This window comes from Mirounga angustirostris, unplaced genomic scaffold, assembly GCF_029215605.1.
Source record: "Mirounga angustirostris isolate CCGP_5_RB_7025 unplaced genomic scaffold, mMirAng1.0.hap1 SCAF_3, whole genome shotgun sequence".
Lineage (NCBI taxonomy): Eukaryota > Metazoa > Chordata > Mammalia > Carnivora > Phocidae > Mirounga > Mirounga angustirostris.
Window position 1 is genome coordinate 93,079,477 of NW_026991711.1, and position 17,347 is coordinate 93,096,823.

Sequence of the window (17,347 nt, forward strand, 5' to 3'; positions counted from 1 at the left end):
CTGTCGTCAAACCGTGAAGCTTTCTAATCAGTTTGACCAAACATCAGGGCCAACTTTGCTCCAGAGGGAACACTAAATAGATTAAAAAACTCCGCCCAATGCCCTGCTCACTTCTCTAATTAAAGTTCCCCTCTCTCTCCCCCATGTCTCAACACTTTACAAAAATAAAACATTAAAGAGCCATTTCAGTTGTTAGGATGCTTTGTGGCACGACAGTATTAAATATGGAACAACCTCACCTCTGCCGCCGGTAAACAAGTCTAGTTAGAACTGTAAGTGAGGGGTAGTTCCGATTGGCTAGAGACTTTCCAGTGCCTCTGTCCAGTAGGTGGGAAGAGGCAGGAGCCCTTGCAAAGAATTGAGAAAATTTGAATTAAAGTGACATATCTGTCGGTTTTGTTTTTCTTAAATAGACCGGTTTGGGCTTGGCCAGGCAGGAAGAATACCTGGCTCTGTGAATGCCATGCGAGTTTTGAGCACAAGTACAGACCTTGAAGCTGCTGTTGCCGATGCTTTGGTAAGAGTCTCAGTGTGTGCAGTCTCTTTGACTTACTCAGCCACGGTTTTCTCTGTCTTACCAGAAAATCGCCTCCAAATCAGGGTACTAAATCACCCTGGGCACTCTGTAAAATTGTGTAAATACTGGGTAAACTGATACTATTATCACTTTCTCTTTAAACTTCTATCCCTGTACCTAAGTGAAAATTGGCCCTATACAAAAAATACTCGCGTCAGGTGTTCGTTCTGTGCTCCTGTATCAAGGAAGTTTTGATGGCATTGGGCTTCTCTGATGTCATTGGGCTTTTTTTTTTTTTTCCCTTTTTCTCCATTTTTTTTTTCCCCCAGCGTTTCCTTTTTTCGTTCTCCTGCTTCTATTGCTTTACAGGTTCTAATGGCATAGCCTAAACATATCATTATAATAGTAGGTAACAGAGTTTGTTGTTTGAAAATCTCGCACTGATTCCATGACCACACCAGTAGTTCCATGCGATTTTACCTTTGTCTTTAAAAATGAGTCCTTATTTAAGGAAACTCCTAAATTTTAATGCCAGTGAAGTCTGAGGATATAAAGCACTGGTGGAATATGTTTTTGCCTCATTATAATGGAATATCTTAAAAATATATATATAAAGTGATTAGAGGTCCTTCAATTTGTGGTCAGATTGCTTTTTAAAGATGTATTTCAGCTGGTAGTGACACTGCCTCTAGCATATTCTGGTTGATGTGCTCAGCATTTAAAATAGATCCCCTTTAGAACTGTCTGATCTCTGGCCTTGCTTGTGCTGTTTTAAGATATATTGTCTCTGTGAGGAAAAACGTATTATAACATCCTGCTTTCAGACCCAGAAGTTTTAAACCCAGCCCTGTTTTTCATCTGATCAAAATGTCACAGTCTGTGGCTAACAGGGATTCTCACTTTCATCCCATCCTGTGTCGCCCTTATTTATTCTTGCTCAGTCAGATTTCTTTGACAAGCGACTGTGAGCAAGCAGTTTGCCACTCTCCTGATGCTTTTCCTGTAAGCAAGGGCTGCCTGGCCAGCTCTATTCATCAGCCTTCTGTGCAGAAGGGCTTTTTTTCCTGGCAGGTACTGGAGTTCAGGATAATTGCTCTAACCATGGCTTTGACTTCAGAGTCATGAGCTGGAACGGAACTCTGTGAAGCTATTTTTCCTTCCAAGCTGCAGCACTGAGAATCTGTCTCTTATTTATTCAGAGACCCCATTAGGAGGTCAGAGGGGTGGGAAATGATGGATGTGCAAAACCCTTAGTTAAATGGGACTTCCAGTTAAGACGGGGGAGTTCCCTCATTCTTTAAAGAACCGCCCAAGGGACTGTGCACAAAGTTCTAGGAGGCAGAGTCGGACTTGAGAACTTGAGCTTGGGCTTTCCTTGACTCGGACTTTTCTCTGAGCTCTAGCTCTCAGTCCACTCAGGCTGCCCTTATTACTCTTTGTCCAAACTGCTTGGCCTCCCGAGTGACCTGCTGCGGAAGAGAGAGCGCAAGAATGGTACATAGTGTTTGCCTCCCAGGGTAGAAGCCCCAGGGGCAGACAGAATCTAGTGTAGGAGCAGACAGGAGAATTAACGGTGACTTTCGGGATGTACCTCGGTGATGTGGGAAGAGTTTTAGCATAGCAAGAAGTGTAGTGAGTACTGGAAGGCGTTTCTAGGAGGTGTAGGAAGGGCTAGGTAATGCCATTGTGAAAGCGTTCTGTTATTATTCACTTGATATGAATCGCTTGCTAACCTATATTTTTGGTTTGCTAAGATATGTTTTGCTGTACACTTTTGTTGCAAGAACAATCCCCACATATGCTTCTGACATAATTCTCTATGCTTTTTCCCCATCCTTCAATATTTTCCTGCCTACAGCTGTTAGGAGACTCCAGGAGCAAGGTACCAGTGCTTTTAACTTTTGTTTTACAACTTCATTTTTTTCTGTTGCGAGTATATTTCCTTTAGGGGCTAGTGAAAGCAACAAAGCATGTAGTGTAATTAGAAATTCTGGTCTGAATTATGATTTTGTCAAGTCTAGTGAAGCTGTTGTTAGTGATGGAATAAGTCTCCTCTCTCATCTGTTTTAGTGGTTTTCTTTTTTTTTTTTTTGAATCTCAAGCTCTACTCCTTCTATCAGTGTTTTATTTTATTAACCCAGTTTGTGTCTACTCTCAGTGTCATTACTATTTCTTGAATGGATATATTCAACATTTTTCTTATTTTATAAATCTAGTTTGTTTGTATATATGTATATATATTATATAAGATGATTCTATAATTTATCATTCTAACAAGGATACTTCTGAAAGTGAAAGGGGGTGCTACTTACTCATAACTCTGCTGGGACAAGAGACATAAGGCAGAACTGTCCCGAGCAAGTTATGGTGGATGGACAAGCCATACATTATTAGAAAATTATGTTTGTGAAAGAAAAAAAAAAAAGACAAAAGAAAATTGCATTTCTATGGTTTCAGCCAATTAACTTTTTTTTTCTTTTAGGGGAAAATTGTATTTTATCAGTTTAATAGCTGTTGCTATATTATTTATGGGTTTAACTTACAGTTTTGTATTCAGGGTAAGAGCAACGAGTGAAGGGTCTGCAGGAAGCCTATTTATGTTCAGATAATTTAAGCATCCTTTTACTTGGGCTACTCTGTCCCTGACATTTCAGTTTCAGGCTTTCTTGAGGAAGCATGGATATGCCAACAAATTTTCCCACAGACCCTATCCACGATAGATTGCTTCTGTTTGCGAAGGGCCCGGTGGGGGCGCATACCTGCAGGGTGGCAGGGGCTGAGCCAGGTTAGTTCACACATGCTCCCAGCAGGCATGTGGGAGGTAGCATTCTTGTCATTTCAAAGATGAGGAAAGCGAAGCAGGAAGGTGAGGAGCTTTCTGAAGTTCCTCAGCCAGTCAGTGGCGGCAGGACTACCACCTGAGTCTGCCCCACTGCGAAGTCCACACACCATCCTAGAGACCACACTCTTCCGTCTCTGCTGTGGACCGCTCTGCCTGTTACTTACTATCCCGACTGGATGTCTGCTTTTCTGTTTTTATTTCCCTGATCTGTGAGCACAAGAAAGTGTGGTGCGTGCGTGCGTGTATGTGTGCGTTCGTATCTTTTTACCTTTAACTCGGTTGTTGATTTTGTGTGGTGTGACTCATGGTCATTTCACCTTCCCATGTCTTCATCACCCCCACCTTCGTTGGATCTGACAGAAGAAGCCTGTGAGGAGGAGGTACGAGCCGTATGGGATGTATTCGGATGATGACGCCAATAGCGATGCCTCGAGTGTTTGCTCTGAGCGCTCATACGGCTCCAGGAATGGTGGCATTCCCCATTATCTGCGGCAGACTGAGGACGTAGCAGAAGTTCTCAACCACTGTGCCAGTTCCAACTGGTCAGAAAGGAAAGAAGGGCTTCTAGGCCTGCAGAACTTACTGAAGAGCCAAAGAACACTGAGGTGAGGACAAGGAGGCCAAGGTTGTAAGCCAAGTTTTAAGTCCCATATTACACTCAGCAGTGGGTTTAAGGGGGTTCCCTGTCATTCAAGGAGTCCTTACAGAGTTCCTGGCGCAGGGGCAGGCACTGCGGGTGCTAAGATGACTAAGACATGGTCTTTGCCTTCCAAGGACTTTGAAATAACTGACAAATACTCTATTAGGTTTATAAAACATTTGGTTCCATTACAGTTCATATTTATCTGCTAGGTGTTATTTGAGAAGTCTTGATACAGTTTGCAAGTTAGGTAAAAAATAACTCTGCTGCTTGGTATGGTTCATTATACTTTGGAGTAGTGGGTAAAATCATAGCAGTCTCAGCCTAAAATTTTGTAATATATGCATACATATAGCTTATAAATGTGCATAGTAACGACATACTAAAATATGGAGTATTTTAAAGTAGTACCAGCATTATTACTAGAGTTGATTATTTTGCTTTTTTCCTTGTTTCTATATCTCACAAATTTTCTAAAATGAGCATGTATCGCACATACCATAACAGTATATGTTTATACCATATTTCATCAAATCTGAGGCACCTTTGACACACTGCTATTTTACATCCCTCTAAGAAGAAATGCTGCTTATTAAACCATGGCAGTACTAATATGTCTTTGATCACAAGATGAATCTCTAAATTACAGAGATGTTAAAATGTGAAAAATTGGGCAAGTTAGAATCCCTGAAATACAGATACGATGTTCTTTGGAGATTTTTTTCTAAGATAACTTGTGCGAGTGTGTCAGTTTATGATCACGGATAGGCTCTGCACAGCTAAGTGAACCTTGACTAGTGGATCCCTGTGCTGGAAGTGTGCCCGTCTGGTCTGTCCGACTCCACCCTGCCATGTTCGTATCTGTTACGTGCCATTCCCCACCCCGAGAGGTCTTGAGAAGTTTTGTCATATGCTTTCTGAAATGCACATAGCCTCTAATGCTCTAGTGAGCTGTCGAAAACAAAATGAGGATTAAAAAAAAAAAATGAGGATGGTTTGTTGAGATGATTATTCCTCAAGAATCTGCTTAATTCTGGAGATCCTGGTTTCTTGATTTTTAGTGTTCACCAAGTATCCATTGAAGAATCTCTAGAAATCTGTTGATTGGCATTGGTCTAACTAGATCACGTTGTTAATAATGTTAAAGGATCTTCATCTGTATGAAGGGGGGATTACTCAAGGGTAGTTTAGGGAAGAGATGATGATGCTTATTCAAGCCTTGAATGAGAAATGGGACTCCGTAGTATAGGTAAGGGTCAGAAAAGGCAAAAGGGCACTAACAGGAAATGCATATTTGCTTGGTCTCAGCAGTTGTAGGAATGGCAGTGTTTCCTCCTTTAAAGCTCCCTGTGGCCATTTATTTGATACAGATCTAAAGACATCTGAGTACTTGGTAGCAAAACTGAGATTAAAATCCAGGTCCGTCTCACCCCAAAGCACATGCTTTTCCTACACTTTATCCCTTGCCTTTCATCTGTGGCAGGTGGAAAACAGACCTCAAATGAAATGAGCGGGGATTTAGCTCAGGGCTTTGCCACTCCCATGTGTGCGAACTTTGGTAATCACTCTCTGAAATTCACTTGCCTCATTTTAAGTTGAGAGTCAAACTGTCATGGTTTTATATTTCTGCTTAATTTCATCATGAATTTTTAAATAAAATGATTCGTTTATGAAAAAAGCTTTAAAAAAGCTGTCACTAATCTCAGTGTTGACTCATTAAATTCTAAATTCATTTATTTATTTCCATTTTATTCCCTCTAGTCGAGTAGAATTGAAAAGATTGTGTGAGATCTTCACCCGAATGTTTGCTGACCCTCACAGCAAGGTAAGTCTGGGACTCGTGCCTGCCGATGCGCCCCCGCATGCCCACGTGAGCTGTATAATATAGTACTTAAGAGTGAGAGAGAATTCCCCATAGCGCAGTTTAGACCTTACAGATAGATATAACACCAGCTTCAGCAGTAGTTTATGTTATATCTTTTAAAAAAGACTTCTTGGGATCTTCACATGTCCATAAAACTTGGAGCTAAATAAACTAAATAAAATTTAAGAGTTAATGGAAAGAATAAGATATAGTCATATTCGGATGCTTTGGGGTACTTCCTATTAGCCAAACAGTGGGCTAGGTGCTAAATTAAACATCATATTCTAATGCAATGCCTTTTTTTTCTTAACTTAACAAAAATGAAGAAGATAATCAAGTCTTATAATTATTATTTTTTGTACCCCATGTAGAATTTGTCTATATAGGACAAGATAAAAAAAATAGAAGCAGTTATGTAATGGATTTATTGAAAAACCAGGTTAAGCTATTTCTCCAAATAGAATTTTCCTGTCCCCAAGAACTTGCTCAGTGGTGGCCACCTAGCTGGCATCCACACTCCCGGGGTCCAAGGAGTCCATTTCTGTTAAGAAAAAAAAGGAGAGCACTGAGCCCTGAGAGGGGATCCCTGCTGGGAGGAAAACACCCCTGACTATGACCCAGGAGTGGTGCTGAGAGAGGGACCCTGTACAGAAGCTTGCTTGGAGTCTAGATTTGAAACAAATACCATTAGTTTGGGAGGAATCCTAGTTGGATGCTTTTAGAGAAAGAAAATGGGATTGAGTTTATTGGGCAAATTTAAAGGATGGATAAAGGACAGGACCAGAAGTGCAAAATTTGGTAGAACCTTCAGTCAGCATAACCAAATCTCATATGCTTGACAGTGCAGGATTTCATGATCTCAGACCACAGTTTTCCTAGTAAAAATGGTCTCTTGTTAAGTCTTATGGGGAGAAGGAGACCTGTCATGGCCAGAAAGTCCAGCCAGTTACTGTGACCTCCTTTCCTTTCCTGCCCTGTCTTTCTCATCGGAGTCATCAGACATGCTCTATCCAGTCATTCAGCACTCAGTACTCGCTCTGGGCTAGGGACACAGAAAACAACACGGGACCCCTGTTCTTTGAGATGCTCATGGGAGCCTAGGAGAATGAATGTGGGGGTTCTCTTTTTTCTGCAGGGGGTAGGGGGTGGGAGACAGCAGTTCTCCTCGGTACTGGTCTTGAAGCATGTCTTAAAATTCCTGTGATGAACCTCACAGCAAGGTTAACATTAACAACATAAGTAGAATCCAAGAAAGGTTGAATTCTAGGGCCACAGAGATATCCAAAGATACAGTTATCACGATTTTTCTCTAAGATAGTGTTTAAAAGCAGGAAGACTGGGGCACCTGGGTGGCTCAATCAGTTAAATGTCAGACTCTTGATCTTGGCTCAGGTCTTGATTACAGGGTCATGGGTTTGGGCCCTGTGTTGGGCTCCATGCTGGGCGTGGAGCCTACTTCCAAAAAAAAAAAAAAAAAAAAGACAGGAAGATTTTAAGCATAAGATTCATAAGAGTTAGAGCATAAGGGATGTTAGGTAGTATGGAGCATTGATGAAATTTCTGTTACCTGTCACCTCTAGATTGCTGATTCAGAACCAGAATGTGAGGATAAAGAAGGAAATTTGTTTCCATCAGAAGGCTCTTGTACAGTGAGTTTGGAGGTCTCAGTTTAGTTAATATTTACTAGCTGCCTTTGAGCTAAGCCAGGAATTCCATAGCTGGGGGCTCAGGGAGTTTTTTTCTGAGCTGTCTCACGGGAGACCCCTGGTGGTTAATAGTTGCTGTGCTAGAACTGAGTAGGTATATAATGGCTGGGTTGTCCCAGTAGAGCATGACTCATTTATTAGCCAAGTAGGGGACACAGTACTACTTATCTCTCTGAAATCGGTTCAAGGATAGTCCACTGTGGACTCTTATCTCACCTTATACAGCATTAATGATCGCACAGCAGCATGAAAATTATGTGGACTGTATCTTTTATTCTAAGCCATAATTTTTTATAAAGACTATAGTGACTTTTATAATATCTTTTTATATTGTATTACTTTACAATATCTGAATTGGCCTACATTGAAATCTACAATGCACAAGGTTTTTTTCCTCCCTCATCTTGTAACGTTACTTGTTGAATGCTAGATAATGGACAGTAATAGTATGGAATTACGATGGTTAAGAGACTTTTTTTTTTTTTTTTTTTAAGAGGAAGGAAGGATGGAAGGAAGAGAGGCCTCCAGGATTAAACTAATACCTTTCAGCAAAGTTAATTTCTCTCGGTACTGAATTTTGAAGGCATATTGAGGGAGGGGAGAGTATCAGTATCAGTTTGTAATCTTTTCAGGTCTTTTAAGAAACTGCATGAAAATGGTTATTAATTCACTATGAACTAACATGGAATTTGTTTTGTTGCATGGCCTGGTTTGCGGTGGAATTCACAACAGAGAGTAAGTTCCGATCCTTTTTCCTTTATTTTTTTAATACATTTGTCTCCTCTAATATGACCAGTCCATTTTTAATAGAGACTTTGGAGGAAATTATGAATTACATATGTGAAATATTTGGTTTTCATTTGTGCCTAGGTTTTCAGTATGTTTTTGGAGACTCTTGTGGATTTTATAATAATTCATAAGGATGACTTGCAAGACTGGCTTTTTGTTCTTCTCACACAATTACTTAAGAAAATGGGAGCAGATTTACTTGGATCTGTGCAAGCAAAAGTTCAGAAGGCTCTAGATGTCACCAGGTAAGATTTTAGAGGCCAGACCATTTTTTCCCCAGCTTTTGATATACAACTGACACATAATGTCGTGTAAGTTTGAAGTATATAACGTGATGATTTGACACATGTGTATATTGCTAAATGATTACCACAACGTCAGTTAACACATCCCTCGCTCACATAATTGCCATTCTTTTGTGGTGGTGGTGGTAAGAACATTTCAGATCTATTCTCTTAGCAACTTTCAACTGTATAATACGGTATTGTTAACTGGAATCACCATTCTGTACTTTAGATCCCCAAAGCTGATTCATGTTGTAACTGGAAGCCCTGTACCCCTTAACCAGCATCTCCCCATTTTCCCCACCCTGTACTCTGGCAATCACCATTCTAACTCTGCTTTTGTGGATTTGGGTTTTGGGAGGGGGCACGGCACGGGGATTCCACATACAAGCCTGATCATGCTTTTTTTGTCTTTCTCTGTCTGGCTTATTTCACTTAGCATCATGCCCTCAGGGTCCATCCATGTTGTCACAAATGGCAGCATTTTCTTCTTTTTTATGACCGAATAATATTCCTTTGTGGGTTTTTTTGTTTTTTTTTTTAATCCATTCTTTTGTTGACAGACACTTAGGTTGTTTTATATCTTGGCTGTTGTAAATTATGCTACAGTGACCATGAGGTCGGGTATCTCTTCGAGATAGTGGTTTCATCCCCTTTGGTTACATGCCCAGAAGTGGAGTTCCTGGATCCTATGATGTTTCTATTTTTAATTTTTTGAGGAACCTGTACTGTTTTCTGTAGTGACTGCACCAGTTGACATTCCCACCCACAGTGCAGAAGGGCTCCCTTTTCTCCACATCCTCGCCAACACTTGTTCTCTCTTGTCTTTTTGATGATAGCTAGGAGCTGTGAGCTGATACCTCCTTGTGGTTTTGATTTGCACTTCCCTAATAGTGATGTTGAGCATTTCGTGTACTTGTTGGCCATTTGGGTGTCATCTTTGGGCAAATGTCTCTTCACGTGGGCTAGACCATGTTGATGTTACAAGACTCTCATAGGTGGTTTTTTGCCATTCTCTTTTGTTACCCATGGTTTTGTCATCTGCTTGAATAAGTACTCTCATACAATTTCCACATTCTTTTGTTAACGTATTTGTTGAAATGTTCCTGCATTTGATGAGATGAAATACCCATATCCTCCGTGAGCTGGTATTGTTTTTGTGAACGCTCAAGACAAAAACAGATATAAAGCCTTGCAAATTGATTCTCTTCTCTTTGAAAGAAATTTGAGTATTTATTTACATTCTCCTGAATACCTCAGTATTTTTAATACTTCCAACTTCTTACAAGTCACACTAGAAATTTTTCTAGCCACGTGTGATGTACCTTTTGTCCAGGTATAATCTCTGTTAGAGATTAATTTTTTAATGACACTCTGAAAGCCAAATAAAATATTTGTGAGCCAGACTTGGCCTAAAGGTCACTTCTGTAATATAGGGGAATTTATGAATGGCAAAACCATTCAGAGTTTTAGGGATGGCAAGAATGTTAAGATTCTACTCCTAAACTTTGGTGATTAAGGAAAACCCTCTTATTATTTTCCTGGATGCCTCCTCCCTTTAAGAATCCTCTTCTGCTATGGACTCTGAGAAACAAACTGAGGGTTCTAGAGGGGAGGGGGGTGGGGGGATGGGTTAGCCTGGTGATGGGTATTAAAGAGGGCACATATTGAATGGAGCACTGGGTGTTGTATGCAAACAATGAATCATGGAACACTACATCAAATAAATAAATAGATGATAGATAGATAGGAAAAAAAAAGAATCCTCTTCTGGGTAGATTCGGTCTAAGTCTCTAGAACACATTCATCATTCCCATTTCCTCAGCAGCTGAGATGCCTAGCTGTTTCAGCATATTTAGGATCAGTCTGTGAGTCCTGGGGGCAGGGGTGAGGGGTCTCCATGCTGGCTGTGAGGGGTTCCTGAGGTATGATAGGCCTAATTGTGATCTGCCTGTTTCCTTTCCTTTGGCTGTGCCTAACCATGGGCACATTTCCAGATTAAACACACCAGTTTATACTTAAGTGGATTCTCCATTCTCCCCTTGCTGCAGAAGAAAAGAGAGGTGTTTTGTGTGTTGTTTGTTGACCTCGTTTCTTTAATTTATAGGCAGTATGAGTCAGAGAGTCCGAAGAAAGCAGTGCATTCACTCAGCCCCAGTTCTAATAGATGTTCGCTTTGCACAGTCTTTTCTGTTAGTGTGGAAGGTGTGTCTGCATTTTCCCACATGGACACCATTCTGCACTTTTAAACTAATGCTAGTGATTGCAGCACTTGAAGGGAGAGAGCACAGATTTTTGCTAGCCAGGAACCCTTAGGGTTACTCAGTTATGTCGAAAATGTGAAGCGGCTACAAGAAATGAGCTCAGGAACAGTCCAGAAGTGGAGCAGGAGAGGGGCTCCGAAGGCCCTGGCTTCTGCATGTGTTGTAGCTGGATGGGGAGTTCCCTTGCTGGGTCTCCCATGGGCACTCTGCTGCGGTGACTCCACAGAACAGAGACCATAAGCAGTTGCCCAGTGGGACCAAGGGAGGGGACAGTGTGATTAGCCTTAGCAAGGTCGGCGGTAAGCAGCCCAGTCAGGGTGTAAATTCAGATTTGGGAATTGGAAGTGCTTCTCATGAAGCAATATTCAGAAAGGTAGCTAGAGAGAAGATGAGCAGATCCCTTAGAAGGCAGGTGGGAATCTCTTCCTTAGTTTATTGCTTGGTCTTAATTTTTAAAATAGCATAACCCAAAGTAAGTGGAGTGTGTGTTTCGGGACTTTAAGCAGATTTTCCTTTTTCTGAATTTTCCATATAGTGTGTATTACTCTAGTATTTATATAAAATGAAAAGTACAATTAGTAAACTTAGTCAACTAAGGTCAGGCTTGCTTTTATATAAATTAGACTCATCTGTAATGGTATATTTTCATTACTGATACGTTTTTACATTACTTTTTCTAATAAGCCTTTCTTTAAAACTGAGCAGTATTTTTTCTTCTCTTAAACCTAGGGACTCCTTTCCATTTGATCAACAGTTTAACATTTTGATGAGATTTATTGTGGATCAAACTCAAACTCCTAACCTCAAGGTTGGTAACTATTTGTCATTAGAGTTCAACCTCTATAAGTCAGATTTGCTTAAAATGTACTTTTTTATTCATGATTCATATTTGGCTGTTATGAGTAAATCTGCTGTGAGCATCCTTATACAACTATTTGGGAATGTGTTCCCATTTCTCTTGGTTGAGTGGCTAGGAGAAAAGTTGTTGGTTTATTGGGTAGGTACATGTTTAACTTTATTCTAAACTGCAGAAATGGTTGCGCCATATTATATTCCTACCAACAATATAATGGGAGGACCAGTCGTTCCACAGCCTAGCAACATTTGGGTATTATTACTGTTTTTCATGGTATTTAAACTAGAAAGCTCTCATGTGTTGAGATAAGGTATCTTATTGGAATGTTTTCAAATATTAACATTCTAACACATGAAAATTAATTGTTACCTATTTTGGAAAATCCTATCTATGATAACAAGACTGAATCTGAGGGAGGGTGTGTGTTCATTTGAATGAGGTCACATACATCAACTGTTCTTTAATTGTTAACTTTTGTTGGGGTTTTAGGATAGGCCCAATAAATAATAACCCTCTTCTCCAAAGGGGCAAGCCCATTGAAGCATCAGTGGAGAAGTTAGGCAGAGTATCAGCTTGATCGCTGAAAATGCTCCCTTGCAAGACATGGCCAAGGATGTGTAAAAAACAAAGCTAAGTACTTCACGGTTAGTGGCAGCGCTGGAAGTCCCGCAGCCTGCCCGCAGGGGCTCATGCCCTGCAGGTGCCTTGCCGCATACGGGAGGAGCAGAGTGTGCCTTCAGTCTAAAACTGAAGCGGATTGAGCTATATGCCACTCGCCCTGTTCCCAAACTTACCTATCAGTCATTTCATGCTTTTGTCCCTGGTGGGTGCTGCTCCCTGTGCAAACATAAATCCAGGAGGAAGGAGGTGTCCCCTCAAGAGTATTTACTTTTCTCTGATCAGAATTCAGTTCAGAATTCTATTCAAGGGTTCATAAAGTGTGCTTAATGTTTGTAATTATTGGGTCTTTCAGGTCAAAGTTGCAATCCTGAAGTACATCGAGTCTCTTGCTCGGCAGATGGATCCAACAGATTTTGTAAACTCTAGTGAGACGAGGCTTGCTGTTTCTAGAATTATAACCTGGACGACAGAACCAAAGAGTTCAGACGTGAGGAAGGTATGTCCAGGAGAGCTCAGGTGCAGCTTTAAACACAGACTGTTCTCAGGCATGTGTTAGGAAAAGAAATTTACCTAGAAACTTGCAGACCACCCCACACAGCTACACGGGATCCATTCTCACTCCTTTTCTGTGAAAACCAGACTTTGCTCTTGCCCTTATCTTCTCTCTCCAGTTCCACCTCATCCCAGGCTTCTGACACCAAAATGAAAATCGGAAATCATGTATGATGGTTTCGTGCTTTCCTTAGGCATTTACTTTGTTCTTTTCAAATGTGAAAACACTAGCAGTTTAGTGTCCTGTGAGGCCATTGGTTTTCCATATATCAGTTTCGTGACGTGGACTTTGAGGACAGAATTGAAGATCTAAGGCTGCCCGGCCATGAGGTGCCTCACAGCAAAATGTGGCTGAAAGTTTGCTAGGAATATGAATTCCCGAGTTTAAAAAGAGCAGACAGTTTTGGGTTATATACCACACTTGGAACGCACTCTTTTTGAGGGGGGGCTGAATGAACGGGGAGGTAGAATTCAGATTTTGGAACCACCTGGACACCAGGGCGTGTTGTTTTCTTTCAGCAGCAGAAGTGTTGGCTACTTTCTTCAGGAGTGACGCATGGAGGGGCACGTAACAAAGTAATGTAACAGTACACAGGGACAAAATAGTACACAGAGGACCATTTCTCTCACTAGGTAGTACTCTGCCTCAGGACCATGAACAGAGATTAATGACTGTATGTGAAACATTTTGTCAATTCCTGACAAGTTGTAAGCACGCAATGAGTGTAAGTTCCTGTGTTTCTCTTCCTCTTCGCCTGTCCATGTCCTTCTGTGCTTGAGTTTCACACACAGTCGTTATTCCTTTATTTTTATTTTTTTTAAAGATTTTATTTATTCATTTGAGAGAGAGAGAATGAGAGAGAGCACATGAGAGGGGGGAGGGTCAGAGGGAGAAGCAGACTCCCTGCCGAGCAGGGAGCCCGATGCGGGACTCGATCCCGGGACTCCAGGATCATGACCTGAGCCGAAGGCAGTCGCTTAACCAACTGAGCCACCCAGGCGCCCTAAATATCAAATATATATATATATTTTTAAGATTTTATTTATTTATTTGAGACAGAGAGAATGAGAGAGAGCACATGAGAGGGGGGAGGGTCAGAGGGAGAAGCAGACTCCCTGCCGAGCAGGGAGCCCGATGTGGGACTCGATCCAGGACTCCAGGATCATGACCTGAGTCGAAGGCAGTCGCTTAACCAACTGAGCCACCCAGGCGCCCGTTACTCTTTTATTTTATATAGAAACTGAGTAGCCTTTATAAAGTACTCTTTAAAAGCCAGCTTCCTCAGTTCAGCTTTTAGACTGAAAGTACTTGATTTGGGTTGTGTGTAATCACGAGCTTTGCTTTGTTTCTTCTGTGCCATACTCCTTCCACATTTAGCCTGACCGGTGGAGTCCTTTGGCCTTGATAATGTGGACCACTTGGGGCCAGGCAGGAAAAAAGAAAAGGAGGCTTCCAAGCAATAGCTAGCAGGAGTGGTGTATTTCCAAATGCAAATGAACACTTAGCTCCTCCTCCAGTGGAGTTCAAAGACAACAGAAGAATTCTCTGGAAGGTTTCTTTGAAAGGGTCATGGGTCATGTAAGTCCTGTGTCCACTGTGTAGAAAATAAACTAAGTTGTCCAAGGTGAAAGTAACAAGGGCAAATCTTATTCAAGCACTCATTCAAAATTATTATCAAAAGAGCATTTCACTGGCAACCTTTAATTTAGCCATTAAGCCAGTGTTGGATTAGGGAGGAACAGTAGGAGGTGGTTCAATGATTTGGTTGGTATGTAAGTCACAAACAGATACTTCTGTTGTAATTTTCAAAATCACAAGATTGGCCAATAAATACAAAAGCCTTCAGGACAGCTTTCTATCTTTAGTCAACACGTGTGTGTGTGTGTGTGTGTTCCTTTTATAATTGAATGTTACTTAAATATTCCCTCCTGTAGGGCTGAAACATACTCTAGACTTACCATGATTAGGGCCTGCGTGGGAGCAACTCACTTTTATCATAACGTCCACTTTTCTCTGGACATGCACATTAGAAATTTGAACTAGAATTTATTTTCCTAACTTTTCTAAACAGGTTGTTAGAGGAACTTTTTTCCTTGAGTTCCTTAGCCTTAGGTTCCAGTACACTCAACTTATTTTACTACTAGCTTAAGTCAAATATGGTTAAGATATTAAATTTATTGCCAGAAATCACATGGTTCATTTACTGTTGATCTCCAACACTTAATTTCAATCATTTTGGATCCTATAGCATTGCTTCACAAAGCCTGGGCTCCATTGGTATTCCGCTTCTGTTGCCTGCTCTCACTTCCCCTTCTCCATCTTGAGGACTGCTTAATACCTCACCTTCAGACTGAGTTCAAACCCAGGTTCTGGGACAGCAATCCTGATCTTCAGAAAATTAGTAGTTCTCAGTCCTGGCTGCGATCAAAATCAACCTCAATTCCTGGGCTCTACCCCAGGTAATTTGACTTAATTAATAAAAAGTGTGGACAGCATTTTGGGTCTCACTGGCTCTTGGCTGATTTTTAATGCACAGAGTTGAGACCCATTGTTTTAGAAATTTACCCTGGGGTTGAACCTCAACAAATACAGACTGTCAATGTTGACCTGGTTGCCACTAATTCTCTTGGTCCCAGCCTTCATCTTCAGGATCTTCGGGACGAGGGCTGGACTTGCTGCTCCCCAGTGCCTTCCCCACCTCCCTGTTTTCACTCACCCTGTATACTCAGCACCGAGCACAATACCTGTTGGAACAAAGTAGACATTTAATAAACATTTTGAATGAATCAATGAATGATAAATGCCCAAAGAGAAATGATCTAATTTTACGTAGCACGTCGAAGCCATTATTTTCAAAACCATAGTGTTGGAGGCCCCCTGTTTTGACCTCTGTATTAGTTTTTCTGTTGGATACCAAATCACCACAGACTTAGCAGCTTGAAACTACACAAATTTATTATGTTGTAATTTCTGTGATTCAGGAATCTGGCACATGGTCTCTGGGTCCTCTGCTTAAGATCTTAACAGACGGAAATCAAGGTGTTGTCTGGGTTTTTGGTCTCTTCTGGCTCACTGCTGCTTGGCTGAATTCCATTCCTTACAGGAGTGGGGCCAAGGTGCCTGTTTTCTTGCTGACTGCCAGCACGGTGTTCTCAGCTCACAGAGGTTACCTGCCACCCCCTGTCTGCCACATGGCCCTCTCCACAACATGGCAGTTTGCTTTTTCAAAGCCAGCAGGAGAATATTTGGGGAAAAAATTTCCCCAGACGTCCAAGGTTTGCTGAAAAACCTTAATCTACACCTCTAAGAGTATTAATTTTCTGCCAACAGTAGTTGGGGAGTTTGCAGACAGTATAATTCATTCTACACAATCCTATTTGGGAAAGCACTTTAAGCTGATAGAACTCTTGATTTGTTGTTAACATTTTTAATAATTTACTTTGTTTCCCTTTTCATCTCAGCATTTTGGGGTGTTTGATGTTGGAGAGAGAGGGGTGTTTAAATATTTAAGATGTTTTGAAGAGGAGGGAAGAGGAACAGCCAGAACCGGAACGCAAGCCAGTCAGCAGTGGAGTGTGCTTAGGCCCAACCTGATGGGGGCTAGCAGGAAAAGCCTCCCCTCCCTAGACCTTCACTGGCCAGCTTTATTCTCAAAGTAACCTTGTTCGTGTTTTAGGTATGGGAGCCCTGACTAGTTGTGTTGGCCATACTATACTTTTCTGAAGGTGCTGTGTTGATGTTAAGATACTATAATGTGGGGCGCCTGGGGAGTCGGTAAGCGTCCGACTCTTGATATTTGTTCAGGTCGTGATCTCAGGGTCATGAGATTGAGCCCCACATTGGGCTCAGAGCTGAGTGCGGAGTCTGCTTGAGGTTCTCCCCCTCTCTCAATTAAATAAGTAAATCTTAAAAAAAAAAAAAAAAAGATAACATAATGTGTTGACAGTAGGAAGTAGATTCTGGAGTTTGACCTTCTTTTGACTTTTGCCTCTGCCACTCATTGGTGTAAGCTGGCCCCGTAATCTCTTAATTCTTGTTTGTTCCCCAAAAATGGGAATGATAATCCCTGTCTCAGGCTTCATTGGGAGGACTAGTAGAGAAAAAATAGCTAAATATTACTTCATTTACGTTGCAGCCCCTGCTCTTGGTTGTTTTGGTTTTGCTGTTGCTATTTGTGGAGCAAATGGAGAACCCAATTTTTTCCAGCATTAGGAAGATTTTTTTTTTTCCCCCATCAACCAAAGGGAATGTGGTAATGCAGTAGAATTTTTAATGGTATGTTTATATTTCAGGATTCAGAATCCTTGTGGGTTTGGTTATCATATATGATCCTCTGACATTTAGCACCTACATTGTCAGATGTGATAGCAGATTTAGCCCCCACATGTTTTGAGAGATGCGATAACTGAAA

General features: G+C 41.2%; 1 protein-coding gene across 4 annotated transcripts in view; it reads left to right on the top strand.

Annotated features, from left to right (window-relative positions):
* Nucleotides 1-17,347, top strand: part of CLASP1 (cytoplasmic linker associated protein 1) — a 263,675-nt gene that overhangs the window by 194,201 nt on the left and 52,127 nt on the right. For 2 of the 4 annotated variants that reach the window (XM_045869025.3, XM_054506248.2), the window contains 7 exons: nucleotides 414-517; nucleotides 2,376-2,399; nucleotides 3,720-3,964; nucleotides 5,761-5,824; nucleotides 8,440-8,603; nucleotides 11,636-11,714; nucleotides 12,736-12,879. In XM_045869025.3, the coding sequence (XP_045724981.1) occupies nucleotides 414-517; nucleotides 2,376-2,399; nucleotides 3,720-3,964; nucleotides 5,761-5,824; nucleotides 8,440-8,603; nucleotides 11,636-11,714; nucleotides 12,736-12,879 (824 nt within the window). The remainder of the gene's footprint in view (nucleotides 1-413; nucleotides 518-2,375; nucleotides 2,400-3,719; nucleotides 3,965-5,760; nucleotides 5,825-8,439; nucleotides 8,604-11,635; nucleotides 11,715-12,735; nucleotides 12,880-17,347) is intronic. The other 2 variants (XM_045869027.3, XM_054506249.2) reach the window with 1 other exon arrangement.